The sequence below is a fragment of the Nannospalax galili genome, unplaced genomic scaffold (genome assembly GCF_000622305.1).
Source record: "Nannospalax galili isolate Female #2095 unplaced genomic scaffold, S.galili_v1.0 scaffold518, whole genome shotgun sequence".
In the NCBI taxonomy this organism is placed as follows: domain Eukaryota; kingdom Metazoa; phylum Chordata; class Mammalia; order Rodentia; family Spalacidae; genus Nannospalax; species Nannospalax galili.
The window spans coordinates 2597099-2622888 of record NW_008342851.1 but is presented as its reverse complement, the minus strand read 5'-3'; the positions used below and the strand labels follow the sequence as shown (position 1 = coordinate 2622888).

The window sequence follows — 25790 nt, the reverse complement described above, 5'->3', positions numbered from 1 at the left end:
AACCATGTGTTCAAATTATGCAGAATGCACAAGAGACAAACCAGAGACGATCAGAAACCATAGTTATTGGCAGATGATTGTGAAGATTGGAAGGAAAACGTTTTCTTTGTGTGTGTGGGGGGGTGAGACAGGGTTTCCCTATAGTCCTAGCTGGCCTGGAACTCATTGTGAAGACCATATTGGCCTTGAACTCACAGAGATCTGCCTGCCTCTGCCTCTGAGGTTCTTGGATTAAAGGCGTGTGCCACCACGCCTGGCAAAGTTTTTTTTTTTTTTTAATAGCAAGAGCATACTTTGAAATGACATCACCTAGTGCTATTTTCATCATGAAGTTTATCATGATGTCATATAAATAATACTGAGCACATTCAAGTGACCATTTGTATCCCCAGTTTATAAAACTGAAATGCAATAATGAAATAAAAAGGGGGTGGGTGGGAGTTAAAAAATGTCTCAGGTGAAAACTAGAATTTCAAGCCGAAACTTAAGTTTCAAAACAACCTTTATTCTGTTTGAAGACCTAATACAATGCATTAAGCAACTTAAAACAATACATAGCTCCACTGAATCTATAACTTGAACAAAATGTCAAGGAGGCACACTCCCTCCCCCCACCCCAGTTGCCTTGTAAAGGCAAAATTACAACTGACCACGACAACCTCCCTCTCGTCAAAAGACCAACTTTATTTTTATCAATGTCATATAAACAGATTTGTAAAAACATTGAACAGATTGTAGCTTTAAAAAATACACACATATAAATGACTTTTTTTTCTTTTGCTTTTTCCCCCCTTCAATAGCAGCATCCTGGGCAGCCAACGCTATCTCATGGTGAGAAGTTCAATGAGAAATTGGATAGTCTTTCCAATTGACCCAATTCTACCCCCTCTCAACCCATAGTACTAGTACTTTATATAACTAGAGATTATTTTTAAAAATAAGAATTTTGGCATTTTGGAACTTTGTCCCATGGAAGGCATTGTGCTTTAACTGCCCCTTTCTTACATGACCCTAAATTCAAACAGAAAGCAAGATCTGCTTTCCAACTGACTTGGATACCACACATAGTAAAAGCACAGTTGTGAAAACCAGCCGAAATTTTCTCCCAATAAGGAACATCAGTAGGACTTCCCACATACGTTACTAGTTCATAACCAGCTATATGACAAAGCAATTGGTTCCCCACAATGACAGCTCACAGAAACACATTCTGACTGACAACACTGAAAACAAGGGTTCCTCGGATAAGCAAGTCATCCAGACCTGCTCCCTAAACGGAGCAACTTCTAAAAACAGGAAAATGTCAAAGAATTATGAACATCTCACTTCACTTGCAAACAATTTTCACCTTTATAAGACAAAACAAAGCAATATCAAAAGAAAACCTCACACACATATACAAGAACTGCACTAGACATTTGCTTCTTATGTACTTGAACTCAACGACTGTGTACCTGTTTGGCTGAAAGGTGTACTGGAAACACAGTCCATGCACATATACATATATACATATATCCAGGGTCGTGTCCAATGTTGCAAACATATGCTTGCTGCCTTTTCACATAGCTATGGTCGCTCTGGTGTGGAATATGAAGTCCCAACCCTTCCATTTTTCTATAGTACTATCTCAGCCTCTCAGGAGTTTAGCATCTGTCTTTAGGATGTGACATTTGGTGGGAAAAAAAACCGATGCAGGGATAATTATGCATCAGGAGCACCTCTGCTAAACCTATTTACACTCATGAGCCATCTGATGTTGAATGGCTATCTTGATTAAACCCACAGAACCTTGGTGGTTAAACTTTTCCAAGGACAGATTTGGTCAGTGTGCTAACCTGTCACCAAAAAGGCATTCAGCAGAACAGGCAGTCTATAACTTATTATTGTGCAAAACAATGACTGACCCCTGCCTTCTGTTTCATGAAAAATCTATTGCATTTATGTTTGTAAGATGCAAAAATGAGGCAACTGCCTAGATCACATGTTATCTTGCAGTGTGTTGAAGCAAAAATATTAACAGAACTGTTGCTTTTAATGAAAAATCCAATCTCCAATCTAGTTTTAAAATTAAAGTTATCTGTGTTTAATAGCATATGTGATGTGCTACAAAAACAAAAACAACCACAAAACCTAGTTTACAAACAACTATTAATTGTTAAATTTTAAATGACATAGCGAAATGTCACCACTGAAAATTTCAAAGCAAAAACATAGACTAAACCCAGGGAATCAATTGTCCAGCAGTCAGAAGGAGATGGTCAGATCAGAAGAGTCAAGTTTGAGGGCTGACAGTCTGACTGGAGACTGACTTTTGCTCTTAAGGATGAGCAGTAGCTTCATGTAAAGAAAAGTAACACATTCTACAGACCATTCAGCTGTTGGGCTGATAATTCCAAAAGATTAAAACAACATTGAAAGACATGAAATAAAAGACCCTCACCTCAGTATATGAAGGGAAGAGACATAAAGCTATGGATGAGTCTGTCTGATATGGAGAAAGGGAAACTGAAACTGAAGGTGCCACTTTAATCTACCAGGGCTCTGACCACCACTGCCATTAGTCTTCACTCATGGGCAATTCCTGCTGAACACAACAGCTTTGGATCTAGAAGAACATCATGGCTAAATCAGAAAGGTGGTGCCACTAAACCCTCCCTTTCCCCACCATGATGTACAACACACTCGATTATTTGCATTTTGGTGATGGCCCTAATTTTAGCAGTCTCCACAAAGCCCAGTGACTGCCTACGTCTGTCTACTTGCTTTATGTTCTAAATTGAATGGAAAGCTAGGAAAATAACAAACATCTCACTGAAAATAGTTTTTTCAGATCATGCTTTTGCTGAAATGAATGTTGGCTGGTTGTCGTGACTAGAGTCTAATGTTAAAACAAGAAAGAGCACATTTTCTAAATGCAGAGATTCAATCTTGAGACCAGTGTGTTCAACCAAAAAGGAGTACTGTTCCAGGAACCCCAAAACAAGATCAGCACCTCCTTCATATGAACTGAAATGCCAGACCAGCTGCCCTCTGCTTAGAGTTGCAGTGGGTTTGAAATTGCTGTTAACTGGTCATGAATGGATCAAAGTGGGGGAAGGACTGAAGGTCTGAAGCAAATGGTTCGTGTCTGCAGTTCTTCACCACTTCTCTGGAACACGGAGAAAGTGCACACCGCCCGCCACCCTCTCCCACGACCCCGCCTGCTATAACTCCTGGTTACCACCCCAACCCCCCCAGATTCAAGAAGTTCACAATTCTATGTGAAGCAAACATTGCCAGGTACCGTATTTTAAGAGTCTTAAAACAACACTGTTGGACTCAGTGATACTGTCATAGTCATATCTTTTTCTTTTTTATTGAATAAAGCAGCTTTGAAGCTTATCAGGCCCTGCCCAACATTTAGTCCAAAAAAAAAAAAAAAAAAAAAAAAAAACTGTTACGAACTTTTTAACCTTGGGCTAACAGCCAAGTACTCTGTACAAGAAAAACTGTAAAATATTTCATAGTTTTAATTCTGAAGCCATTTTTCTTTACTGGCATCCTGTACATTTCTTCTTTAAAAAAAATAACAAAATGAATATTAACAAAAAAATCAAGGACAACAATATTTTCAAGCAACAAAAATTGGGGTAAGGGAAGCTTATTTTGAAACTGGTAACAATGTAATGAAAATTAAGAATTGCATAGCGCTGTGCATTTAGCCTTCAGCAAAACAAAGCAGAAGCTATTTGGTATTGATACAAATCCACCTATTTGATAGTTAGTCATCCAATATTATGTACATATTTTATATACTGAATGTCTCTTTAAGTCCTGTTGTCCATGCTCATTTTTCTGTTGGTGAGTTGTTGACAAGTTTAAACAAAACACTTTCTGGCACTTTCCTGCAACACGTTCCCCCCGCCCCGCACCCTTAATATACTGTGCCGATGTTCTCTCAAGTGTCCCGTGCCAGCCAATGTGCCTCTCTGCTACATACCATTCGTTAGTTAGGAAAGGAAATGATCCACAGTGCGCCATGTCTGGGTCCACCACACCCAGCACACCCAGGCTAAACCAGGCTGGACCAAGCGGTCCCGGGAGCAGGCTCTTCTGCTCTGTCTACCTTCTGGTCTCCAATGTCCCAACTTTTAGCTGGTAAAGCTTCAGAAAGCATTAACAAGCACCATGGTTAAAGGCCTCTTTGTCCCTGCACATAGAGATTTTTGCATTTCTTTTTCTCTTTGAGTTGTGTGTTGTGGCTTTAAATTAAAAAAAAAAAAAAAAAAAAAAAGGAGAAAGGATCAGGTTAGAAATATCTAGTCATCCAACAGCGCTAGGCTGCGTGTCTTCCCCGACTTCTTTTGTCCAAGAAAGCTCTAGTCCCATGTGCAGACAGCCGGCTTCACTTCCGCAGCTCAGTTCACAGGTCGGGCTGGAGAGGAGCCCTTTGCTTCCCAGAGGCCTCGGGTGGCTGCAGGTCAGGAACGGGATCCAAAGACAATGCTTCATCGCCTCTGCTGTGCATATACAGGGTATGCTAGTGTGACGTTGAGGGAGTCATTGTGCTGCACGAGGGAGGTGTGTTGGTAATGTAGCACCAGTTCCTTCAGGGAGCTGTACAGGTTATAGGGCTCTGCAAAGCCATAGCCTGTCGCAGTTTTGTTGATGACACAATGCTTGACTTCACCATCTACCCTGGAGAGGAAAATGGGGGGGGGGGAATCTTTTGAGCTGGTCTCAGACAATCTAGAACCCCACAGTGTGTTTTTAACAAAGCCACCGTCATGGAAGGGCACACAGTACCATGGGCTTGTTTCACCCCTGGGGAACTAAAGCTCTGAAACCACAGTAAACTAGGAATGACACCTTTACTGGTCAAGTGACATACAGAGCCTGAGCTCTTGGGCAGGCTCTACTGAGCTGCTGGATTAGCAGTTTTAAAATGGTTTAAAGTGAGGGTAGGCATAACATGCATGGAGAAGGGTTCCCATGAAAAATGAAATGAGATAGAGCATGCAAAGTGCTTAAGAGATGTGTGGCCAGAGTCCACATGTGGCCAGTTTCCAGCCATTCTGTAGGCTGTAATCACTGTCTGTGAGATCAACAGGACTCTTTCAGGCTCTCATTGAAATGTCTTCCCAACTCTCCATCTTGGCATTTATTCTCCATCTTGGCATTTATTCTGAACTCTTCCCTGACTCAAAGTCCTCCCTATGCCTGTCTTATATGACAAGTTCTGAAATTAAGCAGAGGCTGATCATGGACTCTGAAGCACTTTCTGAGCTTTTCCACACTAACGGGTATTTACCCCTCTGACCCAGCAATGCTGGTGGCTCAAAACCTTTCCGTATTGTTCTTTTTGTTTATAAGGGTCTCAATATATAGCCTAGGTTGGCCTCAAACTGCCCATCCTCCTTCCTAAACTTCCAGAGTTCAAGTGTACATACACCTGCCACCATGCCCAAACTTCAAATTTTATTTTTCCTCCAAACTATTAAGAAACAAGTAAAAAGAAAATGAGCTATGTGACAGAAACATGGCTCCTTTGGGGGTGTTTCTGATAGGTTCCTCCTTGTTCTGACCTGTCCCCAGTGGACTACTTAATGTGTTTTAGGTGGATATCTTCTCAAAAATGACCTTAGATTATATCTAAGTATAATAATGTTTAGAGGTAAAGTGAAGGGAAGGCAAAACCATGAACATTTCTGTTTGAGTCTTTTTTCCCCTCTCATCTTAAAGACTGCCCATGATAAACTTGTTCCAAAATTGAAACCCAAATCTCAATGGTCCTACTAAATGGCAGGTGTCTGTTCGATGTGATTAGCAGATATTTGGAGCTACATTTTAAAAAGATATGTATTGTCTGTTTTATTTGTTCTTTATATTACAATGCAGTTCTTCATGGACAGACTTTTTCAAATCCTTATCCCCATTCAATGAATGAATAAAACACAAAAAGCACATTTTCTGGAGATACATACACTACAGAGCAGGCGTAGCAGCCTTGCTTACTGCTCTCCCGGACAAGAAAAGTGCCGTCTCTCTTCCCTCGCAATAGATTTTCAGCTTTGTTTCGGTTGCTGCTTCCAACATTCCACGTCTTCTCGTCATGGTGAGGCAAGTCCTCATCATCCTCCACCAGTGAATATTGGCTACACGGGCAGAAGAGGTGGTTTATGAATGATGAGTGTGGGAACCCCTGACTTCCCCAGGGTCTCCTCCCTGAGCTAACTGTCCTCTTTCTCCTCCTATTTAGCTGCCTTGACTCCCCTTGCCCCAAGGTCATGGGTTAGTACTAGGTCATTACCATCTCTATTTTCAAGTCAGCAATCACCCTTAGGTACCTGGGCAGAGGGCAAGGAAGGTATTAAGAAGATTGCCAGTTCTCAAATAATTCAAACCAAACATATACTTAACTTTCAAAATATACTAAACATAATTGTTGTTTTTCTCTCATTGTTCCAAAAATATTTGGGGATTTTTCAGATGTTTGGGGACATTATTATGGACACATGGGTTTATTTTTACCCATAATTATGTAAATTGACCCTAAGTCCTCCTCAGCTAAACTTTCCCTTTTATAAAACTCTGGATGAGGCCACTGAGTTTATAAATTTCTGGTGAGATGTTCCGAACACGGTGACAATCTGTTCTAAGAACTCTTTGCCCCCCTTCTTCCTTCTTCAGCAACTACTTACTCTTCTGCGTTTTCATTTCCCAGCCATTCGTTCAACTTCTTTTGCCGAACGCCTTTTTGAGTCAGCCACCTGGAAAAGTATTACAAAGAAAATGTGTTGGTAACTCCACTTTAATTTTAGCCCATGTCCCTTCTTTACCTCCTCTGTCCCATTTCAAACACGTACATCAAGTATTGGTCTCTTGTCTTTCTCAGCTGAATGAGGTCTGGCTTAATGCTGTTCATGCGCTTGTCAATCTCACGATACTCGGCCGCCTGCTTCTTCAAGTCTTCTTCCAACCTTCTTCTGCTATCAATGATCTCACTGATGCGAGACTTTAGCTTATCATAATTATGCATAATCCTGCAGGTAGGAGAGAGACAACAGTAATTGCCTGGGTACATCATGCAGGGTCCCCAAGTTACTTGGTTTATTTCATTTTAAAATGATGCCAGCTGCAGGAAGTGAGATCACCAGTTTAACCAGTCCTCTCACTATTTTTAGCACAAGGTTGATGGCGATGCCTGAGGCCCACTCACCTTTGAATCTCCTTCTCGTTGCCTTCACGCTTAAACTTTTCAATGTATTCTTTGCTGTACCGCTCTTGGGTTTGGCACTGTTCTTCAAATATTTTTATGGTTTCATTAAATGCTTCAATAGCTGTTCTTTTCATTTGGATTTCCTGCAACACAAGTTTCAGAAGACAATGTCATACCTTCACTGCAAGAGACAAGCTAGATAGTGATTCAAATCAAATGTGCTGTTAGTAAGTACAGTCAGCCCCTGGGTGTCTTGAGGGATTAGTTCCAGGAGCTCTCTATGCTACTGAGATCCATAGACACCTGGGTTTCCTATGTGAAATGATGCAGGACCACACTGAACCTGTGCACTTTGCCTCATATACTCTAAATCATCTCTAGATTACTAGGCTTGATACAATGTTAATGTTAGTAAACAGCTGACAGTATATATTAGGGAACAGTAACAAACAAAAAAATAGCCTGCAGCAGGACCAGTGGATGGGGGGAAGGGAGATAGCTGACTATATTAAACTTAGCAGGGTCAGACATGAATTTACAGAGCTTATTAAAATAAATTTTTTTTAAGCCAGGTGTGTTGGTGCACACCTTTAATCCCAGCACTCGGGAGGCAGAGACAGGCAAATCTCTGTGAGTTCAAGGCCAGCCTGGTCTACATAGTGAGTTCCAGGCCAGCTGGGGCTACAGCAAGATTCTGTCTCAAAAAGACAAAAAAAAAAAATAAAAATAATTTTTCTTTTGGAGAACTTTCTCAGACTATGGAAAGTGACCCTAATTTTCATCTTTTAAAAAAGCCTTCAGTTTATACTGTCTCTGCCACATTTTCCTCTGGCAGTTCCAGAAGCATAATGACCTAGAGAGGCCTAAGTCTATAACAAATCAGTGCAATGAACGCAGACTGTCCTCCTCACAGCAGGGTAGATGGATGTGAAATCTCCATTCCAGAGCCTAGACAAGTCTGTGACACTTGCAGTTATTATTAATGTCCAACCTGGACAGAATTCTCCAGTCAGGAATTATGTTGAGTCAACTAAAAGCTACCCCTCCAGTTATATGCAAACTTAACTTATGATTCTTATAAGCAGGGGCTGCTTTTAAAAGGTTGTGAGATACTGGATACTCAAGATACTCAGTAATCTAACAGCCTCCCTCCTGATTTATCCATATACCTTGGCCTTTTAGATTCTTCTTATGAATCTGAATACAACATGTGTTAGTCCAATTTCTTAAGAGAACTCACCTGGGAAGTGCGGGTGTATTCCTCATATAATCTATCATATTCCCGACTTTTTTCTTGAAATTGAGTGTTATATTCATGTAACTTTTTCCCTACAGCTTCAATATTATCTTCTTTGACAACCTGATCCTGGAAGGATTACAGGGGAAAAAATGAACTCAGTTGATAAGATATTTAATCAAATTAACAATTGGGAAAAAATTTTACATGTCAGCTGTTTTCTTATTTGTTATTTGATTCAGCAATTATAGAATTCTAATTCTGTACTGGTCCTGGTACCCAATTTCATGTAATTCATCTGCTTCCCATGTTTTCTAAGTTGGAACACATCTTTTTTTTCTACGTTATGGAAGTGTGAGGAGTTCTGTGGATTACCTGTTGGTATTTGGACACTGGGTAAAGTAATTTGACATCCAGCTTGGGATTGTACTGGGCTAGAGACTCATTCCGGTAGTGGTTTATCAGTTCAACCACAGAATTGAAGGTTAATGGGTCAGAGAAGCCGTATTTTCCATCACGGTGAAATATTTTGATTAATTTGTTATTTCCTCCTTTCCTGTAAATAAATACACAAAGTAGTGACATTAAATTTTTTTAACAAAGAAACAGAGGGAGCTATCAGGGAAGAGGGAAGCAGGGGAAGGATGAACAAAGTATGAATGAAAATGCCATAATGAAATCCATGACTTTGTATACTGATTTAAAACTTAATGAAAAAAAATAATCCAATAAAGAAATGTTTTCATGTCAACCCAGACACCCCAATTCCAACTGACTCCCTGACTCACCTTAGTGTGAGAGTGTAGTCGCCATGCATTTTAGTAGATGCATCTCGTACCAAAAAGGTCCCATCAGCTGTGTCTCGGAGTTTTTCATTTACTTCTTCCCTGAAATGAACAGAGGACAAGACCATGCTTACCTTTCAAATGTTCCATGTCCATACATTACACACATTTATACATATATACATACACATCCATTTTCCTGCACTGGGGATTAAACCCAGAACCTTGCACAGACTAGGCAGTTGCTCTGCCACTGAGCTACACCCTTAGCCTTCATATACATTATAGCAAAGCTTAGGAGAAAGCACAGGGCTGTGTATCCTTCCCTCCTGTCCTTGAAGATTTACAAGTAAGTACTGCATATCTTCACAGTTCACTGATTAGTCTCTGCTCATCTAGAAATGTTATAAATTCATGTCTTTAAAAACAGGTGCATGACAGACACATATGTATGCATATATATCTACCTTTACTGTTGGCATATCTATAATACAAAGTTTTTATTTTTTGACAAATCAGCAATAAAAGTCATGATCCATAAAAGGCCTCCACCAGCCCCTCACTAACCACTGGAAAAGCTGAGGTGAAAAAAGAGGCAGTAACCTCAATTCTTAAAGTCCTGCTTACTAGAGAGAGCACAGGCAGTGCCCTCTTGTCCTGCAGCTTTCCTGACATCGCTGTCAAAAGGGAAGCTTCCTGGTATTTAATTTCCTGTGGCATCCAGCACCCACAGTTCTCCAGCGCTCAGTGCCTTTTCTGGTCGTCTTTGGAAAAGAACCAACTATGCTTCATGCTTATGTTGGATGACATCCTAAAAATGGAACTTAGCAAGCTGGTACTTTCCTTTTTCCTTACTCGAAACTTCTGTGTCTAGTGAAAGTAAGGAGCTCTGTGGTCTTACCTTGAGATATCCCCCCAGTACCATTCAGCATCTTGTAAAGACATACTGTTGTTCATGCTGTTGTTGGCTACAGTGGTGGACTTGGGTGGCTTAGGGGGCAGTGCTGCAGGCAAAGGAGAAAGAAAAAGAAAGCTGTTTGCAATCCAAACTCCCAACTGAAGATTTAAAATCAGACTTGAATCTCTTTAGATGAACAACATTTCCATAAAGCAACAACAGCAGCAAAAAAAAAAAAAAAAAAACCAGTAATTGAAGTGGACACCAATAATTCATAAGTCCATGCACCACGGAAGAGATTTTTTCTTCAAAAGAAATCTCTTATGGTTCAAAAAGAAGTGGGAGTGACAGGAGAGAGCAAATACATGCCTAGAGATTAAGAACTAAATGAGCTGGCCATGTGAAGAAATTTCAAAGTGAATGCAGACTCAATTTTTTACCTCAAGATTCTAGCTATATTAAAGTTATATGCCTGGTTAAGCACATCTAAAGTTGAAAAACAAACAAACAACCAAACAAAAAAAAACCCAAAACAAAACAGGAACATCAGAGCAGCAGAAATAATTTTCTCTTACTTAATTATGAGAGACAAATTTGGTCTCTCTGTCCTGTGCAAATGCTGTTACAGTAATAAAAATAAATGGAAAAAAAACCCAAAAAAACCACCTCAAGAGGAATGGGTTTCTCTAAGCTTAGATTTCAGGCACTGTTCTGCCAAAAGCCACTTTAAGAAACTCATCTGTGACCTAAATCTCCTTAGTCTTCATGTTAATAGTCTGCTGGGGAAGCCATGCTCTGTATGCCGAGTCTGATTAAAACCCCCAGCCCCTTCAGTGTCAAATCCTATGCACACAGGAACTGGTGACAAGCAGAAAGACTGCAGCGACCCTGAATTTCTTAATTGAGGGGAAGGCTGGCACTGGAGGAGACAAAAAACAAACAAAACAAAAATCTGGGATTTTTACCTAAATTCCCAAACCATGAAGTTTTAAAGCACTGTTACTCCTCCAATCTCTGCCAAAAATGATTCCAGCTGTCTATCAAGACTATTTTACAAAGACGGAGGATTAAATAATGGCAAGCCAACTTCTCTTTTCACTGTAGTATCTCAGTACACGAGAGAGCAAAAGAGTCTCCACATCTGATTGAGGAGAGTTTCAGGTCATCAGAAATGAGTTTGAATCACTGCTACATTTCACACGCTTTCTAAAGTACCGGGTGTTGTCACAGTAAAGTACCACACTGTTTGAGTCCACTGCTAGTAGAGAAAAGTAGCACAAAGGGCAACGAGGCCTTTTAATTAAAGGAACAATATACAACAATATAGCCCCACTAGCCAAGGAGCGCGATTAACAGAAGACAGCAGTGAAAACGTGGAATCTAGTTCCCATCCGCTCAGTGAGAACAGCATCTACCCCACACAGCCTCAGCTGCTCCCACAGGCAGTCAATCTGTTTAACTTTCAAGTTCTAATCAAACTAATTTTAAACCATGAAACAAATTAGTAAAAATAGCAACCTCAAGAGGATCTTTATAGCAGCTTTCCAGAAGAAATTTAAGTCACAAAATTAACCAGCTCTCTCCGTTAATACTTCAGTATTACCTGGTGGATCCATTTCTATATAAAACATCAAGTCTGTGCCACAGTTTATATCTGTCTTGGCATACTCTAAATCCAGGTCTTCCATAGTCCAAACAGTGGTGTACATTTGTGCGAGAGTTTCCTTGGCTGAGCTCAGTTATAAGAAAAGAGTCCGGCTTTCTTTGTAATGGTGTCTTGGAATTCATTTTAAAACCTATACGGGGCTGCACTGTAACCTATTACATCACACACGCCAGCCAATCCAGTCAGAAAAATGTCACCAGACCACTCCTGCTTCATCAGTTCTCTTCGATGCCAGCTTCACACAGTTCCGGCCTCTCCGAGCGCCTACATGTCATGAGGCTGCGATGTCTGCATGCTCATCGTCTCGAAAGGTGTTTAATTTGCCTGTTCTCCTCCAGCAGTGAGTTCTCTAATTCCTTTTTTATTACTCCTTGCAGCATGGTACGTTCTGCTGTTGGCAGATGGACAAAAGCTGATAGGCTGCAGCTCCTAGCTCTTTTCCCCTAATACAGCTGGGTTTAGAGATAGCCTGGACATTCTGTGGCATAAAAATCTTATAGAGGCATCAAAATGGTATTCTTAAGCTGTATTTTAGAGTCCTTAGGTATTCCCTGTGTATATTAGAAGCCCAAAGGATCAAGCACTCTGGCTATTTAATTCTAGTCCTCCATAATTCACTGAAAGCTCAGATCTTAAACACTGTCATAAATGTAACCACATTAGAAGGGACAATTAAAAGACAATATTTAAACAAAATGTCTTCTACCAGACATTCCAAGGTCAAAACAAGACTTTATAGAACCATCATAGAAAGTCTGCATGGGAATGAAGATGCCTATTATTTGCAGAAATAATAAACACAATTGTGAACATTAATGAGTTTTAATGTTAGTGTCTAACAACTGGGCAACAAGATTCTTCCCCCCCCAAAAAGAAAAAGAGGCCATATCCTATACTGGAAGGCAGAGTACAGGTGATCTTTGCAAAGTGTTTCACAGAGGAACCCACCTCCACTGCTAGCAGCTTTAAGAAGACGGTGATGTAATCTCTCCCCGCCTCCCCCTTCTCTCTAGCTTAGTACCTTACTCTGGGGACAAATATTCCTTCTTAGCAATATTCAATATAAAGAAATCAATTTCCCTACAAATCTAATGATTAAATTTGGTTCTTTAAATCATTCTGCATATAATTCTGTCACCACAACTGGAGCTCAGATGTACATCTCCACTGCGAACCAGTCTCTCTTGATATTTACATGATTATTGCAAGGGGCTCCCCAATGAAAATGTGGCCCGTTTTAAAAGCGAGAGTGGGCTCTGTGCATGTGTATGTTATGCATTCATGTGAGCATTTCCGGAACACAGAAGCTCTTTAAATTTCTATCACATTTGGAACCCACAGTATTAAGAGTAGAGCAAGGCATCTGCTTAGGTCCCCTCTCCAGGGCATTTCTCCATTACTGGGGTAGGCAGGGTCATCCCACCCCCTCCATCTCACACTTTTTTATTCATCTATGGGTTTAAGTAAACCTAAATTCAAATTCAAATAAAAATGGTAAAAGTGGTGGGGGTAGAGTAGGTCCTCAGATAAAATTCAGGGGGAAAAAATGGTAGTTAAACAAAAATGTTAAGCCTTCTCCCAAAAGTAAAGAGACAAGTCCCCTGGGCAGTGTAGTCCATCGGTGAGCCCCGAAAGGCTGCAAGTCTGCCTGACTGCAGGCTGCTGCTGCCCTATGCCAACGGACCCAGGGAACAGTGCAGGGAGACAGGTGATTTTCCATGGTCTCTGCAAGCCCTGGCCTGGCCCCAACTCCCAACCTAAACCCCATGTCTCCCCTGGAGGACAGGAGGGAGTGTCTCCCCTAATCACCCATCTGCTTTCCCCAGGCAGCACTCACCCAGACTCACACACTCCCAGTGTCCAACGCACACCCACAAACTATGAGAGAGGACTGCTTGCAGATAAAGAGCCCGGTGCAGAGAAGTGCATAAATGAAAGGAGACTTACTTTGCAGGTTATGCATTTCAACGGTTTCGCTTTGAACTGCCTGTATCCCACCGAGAAAAAAAAAAATCCAATAAAGCTGCTCTTCCACCAAGTGGGCCCAGCCCCCTCGGCTCCCCCGCCTGCCTGCTCCCAGCAGCGTGCACCCGCGTGGCAGGAGGAGAGCACTGGGCGGGGGCGCGCGCAGGGCGGGGGCGCGCAGAGCCAGCTCCCTCCTGCAGGGCTCCCCACGCCCCGCCCCAGCTGTAGCACTTCCCAAGGCCTGGCCAGCCGGGCCCACCTCCCACCCCCGCGTGCAGAGCCCCCAGGATCTGATCGAGCTACTGCACCAGGAAAGAAAGGAGCCCCGGGGAGGCGGGGCGCAGTCTCTATCAGATAAAGATCGCAGCTTCATGATTAACTCAGGCAGGTCCAAATATTTGCTGAGCTAGGGATTTCGAGAGGGGGAGGGGCGCCCAAGTCAAAGTCAAAGTTGTCATCTGGCTGTGGCCCAGGCGAGACCAACTTGCTCTTTCCCCCACCCCCGCTGTGGAAATGAGAAGGTCATTGTCGGGGGTCTGAAAATAGTCATCACTGGCTGCCCAGTGCCTGTGCGCACAGGCTGACTCTCTGGGGGCTCAAGTGGCCCATGGTGAAGCGAGCCACTATGCCAGGCCCAACACAGGAAGTGGCCCAGCTAGTTCAGCAGAAAATAGAATCAAAGCCTTGTTTGTGAAGGCCTGAACCTCGCTCAGAACAGCCCAGAACACCGTGCCTTGCTCTTGGGTCCACCTCCTCCCCGACACTGGCACAGTCTGCCCTGCAGGTGTAACAGGCAAGCCCTTCCCAGAGCCCATAGCACGAGGCTGGCAGTCTCAGGAGGGGATATCCTCAGATACCCATCCAACACTCTAGCCAGATTCGCACAAGGGCAACTTCAGCTCACCTTCAAATGGCCCTGTGGCTTTCTAATCATTAAAAGGTGTGTGTGCACTGTGATTTGGGGGCTCAGATGGAGCAAAGGACAGGACAGAAGGATGTACCACCACCTTCCAGAGGGTTCTTGTCCTTCCTTTGAAAAAGCTATAATGAATTAGGTATGGGATTGTTAGCTACCCCAGAAATTACACTTTTTTTCCCCTACAAAAATTTCCCATGGCATCCTCATAGAAGCCTCTAGTCTTACTGTGAGAACCATAATAAAACCATCACAAAAGCCCTGAAACTTCAAAACCTAACAGTAGTTTAGAGATCACTCCAGTCAATGCTGTCATGCTACAGGGGAAAAAAAAAACCAAACACTCCTTTTTCTGCCCCCCTCCTCTGTTCCTTGCTGTCCTCTGCCACAGAAAGTAAAACCTGACAAGACATGGAATTTAATTTCCTTTAAGCTACACACAAGAAATTTCACACCTATAACAATACTCTGGCTTTCCTTGAGTTCTCTTGTTAAACTAAAGCTGCCTTCTTATTTTCATTCCTTTCTCCCTGACCCTGTTGCCCTGCTTTTAAAATGAACCTCTCTAAAGGTCGAAACATCAGACATACCAACCTCAGAACCGTCTACAAGATTAAAATGGAAACCTGACCGTGTATTTTGTCCCAAGAGAAAATTATCTACAGTAAAACAGTATACTCTCCACTTAGAGAAACTTTGGTTCAGACAAATTTTTCACAATATGTATAATCACCTGCCATGGAGCGTCTATGATGTAAGTATGAGCAGAATCTTCCCACTGGATTCATCTGCAAAGTGGGCTGTAAGGATACAAGCTCTTTATTAGCTTAAAGAGGGAGCCCTCTGCTGGCTGAACATAGCAACTTACTCCTGCCTGGGAGAAAACCACCTAGTTCAGGCTTCTCACACTGAATCCAAAAGGTCACACAAACTAATAAACACAATTATACAGATGCCGCTGAATATATATGATTCACTCATAAACCAAAGGCATAGGTGTCATAACACCAAAGAAATACTCTTCATTTGTTTGTTAAGCTCCTTCAGTGTCTACATTTATGTGGGACCTCAGAGACCCATCAACACAGAACGCCTTACACACACACCTGAAGCTCACTTCACTTTCTGGACACTTCTGGACAACATGCATCCCTTTCCTCAAAGTTTTTATAACTCATAAGAGGCAATGACAGGCTATGAGTTCACTGTTCAGCAGATTTAACATAGCCAGGAAAATTTCTTTAGTTCATTAACATGAGTTTGAAAATCTCTACAGCAATGTTCCTATTCTGGAAAGCTTACTTCTCAGACACCATTAATGAACAAAAACCATGAAAAAGGAGAGATCAGAAATAACAAAACTTACAATCTTCATTTAAGGGTATAATGAATGTGTCCCTTCATAAAACAACTTAGACAGGAGTGCTGCTGGGCACGAGGCAAATCCATGACTCCATATCCAGTGCTCTCAGTGAGCCCACATTGTGCAAAAACATCCTTCTCAGTTAATAAATAAACCCGGGTTTACATACTCATAAAACCAGGCACATGCTGCAGGCTTTCTGTAAAGGCATGCCCACTGTCTAGCAGAAAAAAGAACTCTTTTCCTTGTGATGAACCCCCTCCCAACCATCCTATCCCTTAGAGAGAGAGAGAGAGAGAGAGAGAGAGAGAGAGAGAGGTTGTGCTATGAAAGCAAAAGTAAGACTGTCCTCCTGAACACATGTGCACCCCAGTGCACAGGACACTGTTGCAGACCAGGAGTCAGACTCGTCAGCTTTCGGTTAAATGGAGTTTGACTCACCTTTGTTACCTCTACCCAGCTCAGGATTTTTTTTTTTTTTTAAGGTTTCATTTCTCACCTTTGAAATAACCCTCTCATGTCAGACCACATTTTAAACCGAATTAAAAAAATAAATCAGAGAAAAGTAAAACTCTTTGAAAGTCATTTCCCTCTATCTTAGTGCTTGCTTAAGCCTCAGCTGAAAACCCAGCCCAGGGCATTTCAAACAAGATGCATGAATCAAGCTCTTTAGGAGGGATGTTTTGCAAGGCACCAGTGGTTAAAAATGAACACTGACAGGTGTAGAAGGGCAGGGGGAGAAAGAGCCACTTGTTTCCTAGGCTTGAGGGTGCAATATTGGACTCCAATTATGCTACATTAATATTTCTGAATACATCCATGAAATCTGAAATATGTAAATACACTTTAATGGGTGGTAGTCAAAGGTGCCCTGTGTTCGATGGATCTGTTCCTACTGCAGTTGCCCTGTAGAATTCAGCTTTTGCTCCCCAAGTCTTAGCAGCACATCATGAGACCAGAAAAATCTGCTCTTCAGCTTTAAATATATTGAGGACCTCTAGTAACAGAGGGAATGGCGAGCTACCAACTAGCTCTGAACAGTGAACTGTGTGCACCACCTGTTCAAATATGGGATGCTGGATGCATGAAATGAGTTTCTGAAAGTTCTTTGAAAGTTGAAAAGTTTATCAAAGAACAAAACAAATGCATATATTTGGAGGATTATTAGACAGTGTCCAGATCTGTGATAGGAATCAAAATGAGAAAAAGCCTTTGTTTTTTGCCTTTTAGAAATGTAGCTGAATGGATTAAACTAACAGTTTTGAAAAACTACAGAGCAGTGAAATAGAAGCAAAAGGAGCTGAAGAATATACTGAATGAGCCATCTTAACCTGCACAGAGAGCAGGCAAGGCCCTGCGCAGGCTAGGACCTTAACTGGGGCACAGATGAAGTGTCTGACACTGTTTGGGGACGCTCTGTACAGTTGCACATTTTGTGCACCATGCAAAGGCACACTGGCAAGGTGACAGGGGAGGGGCACTGACATCCAGGCCACTCCACCCTCCATGCCACACAGCTCGTTTATGTCAGTTTGTTTAACCCTACCAACCCCAGGAGATGGGCCCTGGCTTCTTTTCCACTGCACATCTGATGGAGTGATGCCCACCCAGCCTTATCCCCAAAGCTACCAATACTGTACTGAGGCTTTTTGCTCCAGAGGACCTCACTTCTCACTTTTTTAGCTTATTACATGTTGGAAATTTCAGAAGGGTTCTGACTAGACACTAAAAATAAGCCCCATGGCTCATGAAGTTTCCAACAAGTCAAGCAGCCAAGGGTGGTGGACAGGATAGGCTGGACCAAGAGGTAGCTCCTGGGAAGACCCAGGTGTGGCATACACTGGTTGGGAAGCACGGGGCCAGCCTCTTATTTTCTTTGGGCCTCAGTTTCTTTGTGCTCCTAACGATATCTTAGGACACCGTTACTTAAAATTTGATCTTGTGTCTCTGAATGGAGGACCTATTTTGCAGAAACACATCCTAAAGAGAAGTCATTGTATAAACACCATGGAGTAAGTCTATACAAACCTAGACAGCACAGCCTGTGACATACCTTGGCTAGATGGTTTATAGCCCATGTATCAAAATGCTATTTTTTCTTTCCCAAATTAAAATTGTACCTATTTTTTTGCAGGATTTGTTTTCTTCCATGAGTTTTTTCTGTCCATTAAATTATCCTAAAAAGTCACCAGCTGCATATCTAAAGTTCTAAAGGTCTTTCTGACCTTAAGAGAAATGCACTCCCAGGTAGCACTGTGTGCTAAAAGACCTTGATACTTTGTCTCAGACATCATCAAGTTCATCATTTCAAGTTCTACCTGGTAAAAACCCAGAAGACATCCATCTGTCCTAGCATAAACACTTAACTTTTGGTCCACCTTTAAAGATCCTTCAAGGACTCATTTCTGTTCACAGGAGCTGTTTCTACAAATGGCAATTTATGATCATTCGCTGGAAATGCACGACCAAAGCCCCTTGAGATCTGCTCCTGCTGGGGCCCTGATGAAGGATTCTGGGAAATGGCAGCATTCCTATTGTGCTGAAGAGATCATTTCTTTACCCCAGGTGCTCTACCAATAACTGTACTGGAGTCATCCTGGAACCCAAAGGTGTATGGATGAGGGCACCTCCCCCACCTCCTGTGGGTGGGAGGTGAACTGTTTTCACATTTGAGAGACACTGAAACATCTCTTTGATCCCAAAGGGCATATACAGTGTTCAGAGTAGCTGAGAAGGGCCATACAAAGTGAAAATGGCTCAGCTAGGGTTTACAAAGTACTTGGATTTAATTCTTTTTCTTTTTTGGAAGAGGTAGCACAAAGACTGGGACAATCCAGTATGCTCAAAGCTTTGTCGTTCTTCAGCAGAGCTGACGGAACTAATCCGCCTTTGAAATCAGCACACCGATTGCTCAATGGAGGAGTGTATGGTCCTTTCCTCTGTCAAGCAACAGCATGAAAATGGGTTGCAATGATACAGTTTTACTTTTATAAGTCAGCCTTATGAAAGACAATCAGTTTATATCAAACTCCAGTAGTGACTCCACCTCAGAACCCCTAGTGACCAATTCATTTTCTCTCTGGCTTTGAGCTTCCATGCACATCTTCCCTGATGAGGCCAGGGAGTGTCACCCATAAAACTGGGACCCTCCCCCTCCCCCCCTTCCCCACACCATTCATGGCAAATAGGGCTCAGCTGTACCTCTTCTCCCACACAAAGTTCAATACTGCTCAGGAAGTGAATGATCACAGCTCAGTCCTTTGGCTCAGGGCCTGCCTATTCTTACTGCTTTTTCCTTCTCAGCCCATGTAGTAAGGGTGGACAGTCATGATGGTTCATAGTCCAGCCAGGCCCCACTCTCATTCCTTCCCATTAAGGCCAAGGGTAGCTCCTGAACTTCAACACAAATCCATTATCCAAACAATCAAATACCATATGGGATGAAACCTCTGTGCTGCACCTGTAGACAGTCTCCTCTGATGCCCCTGGCCTACAATTCTGGGCGTCCCTTTTTTAACACTCTGCTTGCTGTGATTTGGAATCTTTGGAACACACCATGTCTGCCTCACCTATTACATCTCATTCACTCTGGGGATCAGATTTAGGATCTGTTCACAGAAGTTCTTTTCAGATCCTGCATCTTGGGAGCTTATCCATCCCATCCCTGTCCTTGTCCCTTCAGGTGAGCTTTGAGCCAAAGTCATTGTCTCAATGAATAACACTTGGCCTTGCAATGGCTGACAGAAAAGCCCAGCACAATGTTCCACTGTATGACACTGGTCACCAGGGCCCAGTGGGTACTTGCAGAGACAGCCATGCTAATCTGCATGAGTTACTCATCACAGATAATGCATAGTGGTTCATTAAATTCTAGACATAAATGAAGACTATAAGCATTTATAGACTCTATTGGTCCTGTAACTGACTTCATCTACTAAATCTTGATCAGTAATACAAGTGACCAGCCTCTGTTAGCTAACAGCTTCTGGAGCACAAGTTGTTTAGACCCTCTATAGTTGAAGAAAGAAATGCATCATTTTAAATTAAATCTGCTGTTCTAGGCGAGTATTTCCTGCTTTGCTAAATGGCTAGCTGAAGGCCTGCCTGCTTTCAAAGTAGTGCTGGGCCTCCTCTGACTTCTGCAGTGCACGCTCCTTTCATACTGCCTGTGTTACTGAAAACGTTTATTTTGACAGACATTCTCAGCACACTCACTTCCAAAATACACATTCCAAAATACTTTAAATTAGACAGTGATTATAAATCCCCTACTTTATAAGTATTAGAAAAACAAAAATGTCAACAGCTAAAATGAATTCCATAAATTTATTCAGCAGCTAGAGGCCTAAGAGGTGGCGGGTCCAGGGAGCTCTCCCAATTCTCATCTCAAAGAGCAGTGGAGGCAGAATTGAGAGGTCAAGACCAAGCTTTGCTACATAGGGAGTTTGAGGCCAGCCTGGACTTCACAGTGAGACTGTCTCTCAACCTAATAAATGAAATAAAAAGCAAAACTAAAACCAAGATAGCTTAAAATCTGCAAATGCTGACATTTGAATATTTATCATACATACCACCATTATATTTTCATGAACCATAAAGTAATTACTATGGACTGTAATTCTTCAAGAAACCTGCACTCCTTAGGAGACCCAAAGGTACCAAATGGCTCACACAGCTGAACGATGAATGACAAAGTTGCAAAGTCTTACCTGGTGCTGGCTGTCGTTCATTCCATTCAGTTGAGATTAAAACTTCTATTACTTTTATGAAGTGTTCAGTATTATCAGAGCTGCAAGAGAGAGGGTTTTGTGAGAACTCTTATCCCTAAAAACAAGCTCGTTTTCATTCATCCAAATCTCACTGATGTGTGTGATTAAGTCCACATGAAACAGGCATCTGTGCTCCAGGATCTTTAGAATACACTTAAGGACCCATCCATTTTGGCCACCCTCATCTCCCCTGACACCTCCAAAACCATCCCTTTCATCCTTACCTGGTTGCTGGGAATCTGAAAAGCATAGGGCTGAAAATTTCAGAGAGGACCCTTGGGTTCAAAAGATTTTTGCTGGAAGCTTGAGACAGCTTGAAGAAATGTTTTAGCAAATACTGAAGTGTAAGCCAATACTGATGAGGTATATTAGGTGACCTAATGAGCTTCTTTAACACCTGGATGAAGTCTTCAGAGCTTTGTACTTCTACAAGTTCAGAAAGACAGGAAACAGAGTAAGGCTATGTCTAGGTGCCACTGAGACAGCACCTGGCCATTTTTAACTTCTCCCTTAGCTATAGAAGGCAGCATGTACAAAAATCTTCAGGAGAGGTGCATAAGATGTTTGTCCTTCTCATTATAAAATGCATTATGAGAAAGTAAAGATCTCAGGTCAAATGGAAATGCAAGAAACTCTTCTTGTCAAAAACCACAAAATGTTCAGGGTGTGCTCCCAGAAACCAGTCCTCAATCAAGCATCCTCAAGCATGATTGGCTACTTCCTCCAAGCATCAGATAAGTATCGCAGGTTAAACTTTGAAGGTCATGAACCACAATTTCCTGCCCCCAGAACACTGAACAGAGCCTCTGCTTCTGATGCCAAGCCTCCTCCCTCAATACATCTTCTTCTAGGTGTTCAGGGAAGGTGACTAGAACATCCCTAGTCATACATGCTGGTCTTCAGTCTCTGAATCTGACACTAGTACTTAGACAACCATGACCTTCATAGGTACAGTGATACTGATCAAACGTTAACAATGAACCAGTTTAGCACATGGGCAGGTTTCTAAGCAAACGAGAATCTGGGTGTGGCAAAGAAGGGAATTTGGGGTGGTGGGGAGGTGGTAGGGAGCAACTTACTCTTTTCTCAATACCTTTTATTTATACATAGCACTTCACAGAGCTAAAAGCATATCTGCATCTCAGTGTATGTGCAGTGAAGTCCTAGAGGAGAAAACCAACCTTGGGCTAAAGACATCATTTCACTGTAAACAGCTACTGGAATGACAGGATTTGGTAAGTCCAGAAGATAGCGCTTGAAAGCATCTGCTAAAACTTGCACATCAATCATTTCCAAGTCCACGGAGGCAGCATCTAGGAAAGAAATATTTCAGGCATTTATACTCAGTTGCACCAATTTTTCCAAATGTGGTACTTAAATGTGAGAGAGGAAAGGGGGCAATGTGAGGGGAACAGAAGACATGCATATTGGTTGGAAGTGTTTCTCATGGGGCTTGCTCTTAAATTTTGGATAGAACAGCTTTTCTTTGTGTGGTTCTGCCCCACATATTGGAAGCATTCAGCATGCCTAGTCATTGACCATGATTAGAACAAGGCTGTTAGAGTGGACCTTAAATCCAATCTAGCATCTTTATAAGTCACTGGGGATACAAAAACAGGCGAGAGCATGGGAAGACAATGGAAGGCAGCCATTGGAGAGCTAGGGAAAGAGGCCTGGAAGATCGCAAAAGGCCTCCACTTGGACTTCCAGCCTCAAGGACTATGAAAAATGGATTTTTATCCAGTTTGCTGGGGGTGGTTTTGCTCTGATGAAGAAGTGTCTCACTGAGAGATGTCTAGCCATATGGCCAATGTTTTCTAACACCACAACGGAGAGATAAAAAAACAAAACTCCAAGATTTTCTCAAATTTGAATGATAAATGCTACATCTCAGGTTTCCTGGAAATTTAAAGTAATAGATTAAATATCAAGATACTAAAGAATTGGGGCTGGAGAGATGGCTCAGTGGTTAAGAGCACTGACTGCTCTTGCAGAGGACCCAGGTTTGATTTCCAGCACCCACATGGCACCTAACAACCATCTATAACTCCAGTTGCAAGGGACCCAATGCCCTCTTCTGACCTCCATGGGCACGGCAAGACACGGGTGCACTCACACTCCTGCAGGCAATACACATAAAATAAAAATAATAATTTAAAAAAATTTTAAGGATACTAAAGAATTTTAGCAATCAGTCTCCAGATTACCCAAAGAATAATTTGAAGTTTTGGAATGCTCCCTTTGAGGCCATCTCCAGTAGATCCCTCAGCTGGAAAGAAGGTCAAGTGATTCAATAAAGGGCTAACCCTAAACCAAAGCACCCTCTGCACACTCAGGATATAAGGAGCTCGACGTCATTGGGATGGGAACAGAAATGCTGCCCAATAGGAAGCAGGGATGCCAGGGGCAGGAATGATGGTAGACATTCAGAAAGAAGTGGCACTGGCTACTGCTGGAGACATGAGGGACTGTGAGGAGGAACCTGGTGCTCAGGGGTAAGAAGGTGGGCTGTGGTTGCACTTTACATTGTCTTCAATTGTAGTGTCGAGGGTTCTGCTGGGAGGAAGATGGTACTAGGTTTGGTGATCTGAGGTGGGGTGATAAGGAATGAGTTCTAAAGAAGTGAGAAGTGGGCAAGATATTATAGAGAAATAAAGCAGGTCAGTGCGTGGCTGGATTGGGCAGTGGTTCAACAGAATGAGAAAGTGGTAAAATCACTCTAAGGTGTCTTAGCACGAAAGGATGGTACCCAGGACATCCCTGAACTAAAGACAGCATCGTAAAGCAGGACTTCTTAAACTTCCCCTTTATGAGCCATTTACACCTAAGAAATATTTTTTTATATGACCTTGGGTATATAGGTATATAAAATATATATACAAATCAAACATTTAGTAATAATAAATTATAAGAAGTTTTGTATGTTTGGGTTTTGTTTTTGAGTTGGGGGGGAATGGAGTCCTGGCTGGCCTGGAACTCACATCAGAGTTGGTGACAGAGTTATCATCATTGGTTCTGTTTATTATTTTTTATGATATAGCTTCTAAAGTGCCTTGGGGCTTCTGACTTGTGCTCAACAAGATTTCTCTTGTGTATTAATACCATCCTAACAGCTCCTCCATTAGCTAACCACAGCTGTCTTGTGGTGACTTTGAAGAGCTGTACAGTCTTTAGTGAGAGGAGGTAGCAGTCTCTTCCATTTCACTTTTTACCACTCTACTGATAGGTAATCAGTTCTTTCAACACTTCACTCTCCAACCTCCTGGGAAGCCCCCTTCCCCCAGCCAGTTGATCTCTATCTGGTTTAGTGGCTCCCAGGGTCATGGGGAGTAGAGTAGATGGTATCTGGCAATGTTTGGAGGCACTGTTGTTATGCCTGGGGAGGATGCTACTGGCACCTGGTGGGTTGAGGCCAGGGATGTGGCTAAACATGCCACAGTGAACATGACAGTACTCTGTTCTTCCAATGAAGAATTAGTCACTGGAACACATCAATAGTGCCCAGACTGAGAAAGCCTGATTGAGGTTAAGAGGAAACCAAAAGGTGCCAGGAGAAATTCAGACCACTAAAATTCAGACAAAAAAAGCAAAGAAAATTTTGTTTTAGGGTAAAATGAAGGTGTGTGAGGAGGACAAGGGCTTTTGCAGTCAGAATAATCTGGATACAAATCACAGCCACTGAAAAAAGGGAGAAAATTTGCTTAATCTGACCTTCCTTTTCTGGGGACTTAAGAGTAACTAATACTTTAATATTAAGTCAATGTAAAACAGTGTAAAAGAACTTAGTAGGTGTTAAGAAAAGCCAGTTGTTGCCCCCACCTCTGTCCCTGCAGACACTGCAAATTCACAAGGTTAAAGTGATGACATGGTTTTCAGGTGTAACTGACCCATACTGACGTTTTCTCTGGGATGTTATAATAGCTTGATGTACTGAAAATTCAATAGGCTGGAAACAGGTTTTGCAGATTCACTCCTAAGTTTGGACAATATTCATTCTTTTTTGGCTATAAAAATTCACTTTTAGCTGCTCTTTTCACAATAGCTAAGAGATGGAAGCAATCTAAGTACCTGTCAACTGACGAGTAGTTAAGGAAATATGGTACATTTATATGGTGGAGTTCTACTCAGCATTAAAGAAAGCTGAAATAACGAAATCTGCAGGTAAATGGATGGATCTAGAAACTGTTATACTAAGTGAAGTAACACAGACTCAGAAAAACAAATGACGTATGTTCTCCCTCGTTTGTAGATCTTACCACCAAATCCCTGTAATAGAGGGAATCCCACAGTCCATGGAAAACAGGTGATGCAGAGACCTGAAAGTTCAAAGCAGTGCCTTGCCACAAAGGGAGGAAGATCACCCCACACCTATCACCCCCTCCAAGGCTCAGGGACTTTTGCAAAAGAGTTTGGTGGAAAGAATGTAAGAGCCAGAGGAAGAGGTGGAATGTTAACCAGAAGTGTCCTCCCACTACTATGCTGGCAAGCTATAGTCACACCTCCCTCCCAAGGAGTCCATGGGAGAGTCAGTTACCGCCCCCCCACTCAATCAGGTGACCTTAGCTGCATGTGAGGGAGGGGCTAAGGATATATAGGCCCAGAACACCATGAGGCACCTCTCTCGCCATTTTGTGAGGCTGTTGGGTCACAGGTTCTATATTTAAGTGTGGACTTTCCAGTGCCGCCATAAATGGGGGGGGGGGTGCTCACTCTTGTGTAAATAAACCGCCACCTATGCTGTTAGAAGCCTAATAAACTCATTAGGATTAAAAAAAAAGAACAGAGCTAATGGAAACCTTCATTATTCCACCAAAGTTGACCCCATTTGACCCCATGTTGGCAAATCCTTTGGTCTTTGATTTCTTATTCCTATTTTTCCCCACTTAAACGTCATTGTGTATATATTTTTATGTAACCTCCTTCAAGTTATTTCTGGAAAAATGTGTTAAAAATTGCCTTTCTTTGTAATAATTTTTTAAAAAGTAAAATAATA

The 25790-nt window shown here is 42.1% G+C and overlaps 1 protein-coding gene across 5 annotated transcripts in view; it reads right to left on the bottom strand.

Annotated features, from left to right (window-relative positions):
- Positions 1 to 484: 484 nt before the first annotated feature.
- The window catches only part of Pik3r1 (phosphoinositide-3-kinase regulatory subunit 1), an 84263-nt gene continuing 58957 nt past the window's right edge, over positions 485 to 25790 (bottom strand). For 2 of the 5 annotated variants that reach the window (XM_008838833.3, XM_029566306.1), the window contains exons 5-16: positions 21979 to 22110; positions 21022 to 21223; positions 20738 to 20817; positions 10122 to 10224; positions 9224 to 9322; positions 8811 to 8991; positions 8439 to 8564; positions 7199 to 7341; positions 6846 to 7022; positions 6681 to 6749; positions 5964 to 6134; positions 485 to 4677 (exon numbers count right to left, since the gene is read on the bottom strand). In XM_008838833.3, the coding sequence (XP_008837055.1) occupies positions 4488 to 4677; positions 5964 to 6134; positions 6681 to 6749; positions 6846 to 7022; positions 7199 to 7341; positions 8439 to 8564; positions 8811 to 8991; positions 9224 to 9322; positions 10122 to 10224; positions 20738 to 20817; positions 21022 to 21223; positions 21979 to 22110 (1673 nt within the window). In that variant the 3' untranslated portion in view covers positions 485 to 4487. The other 3 variants (XM_029566308.1, XM_029566307.1, XM_008838836.3) reach the window with 3 other exon arrangements.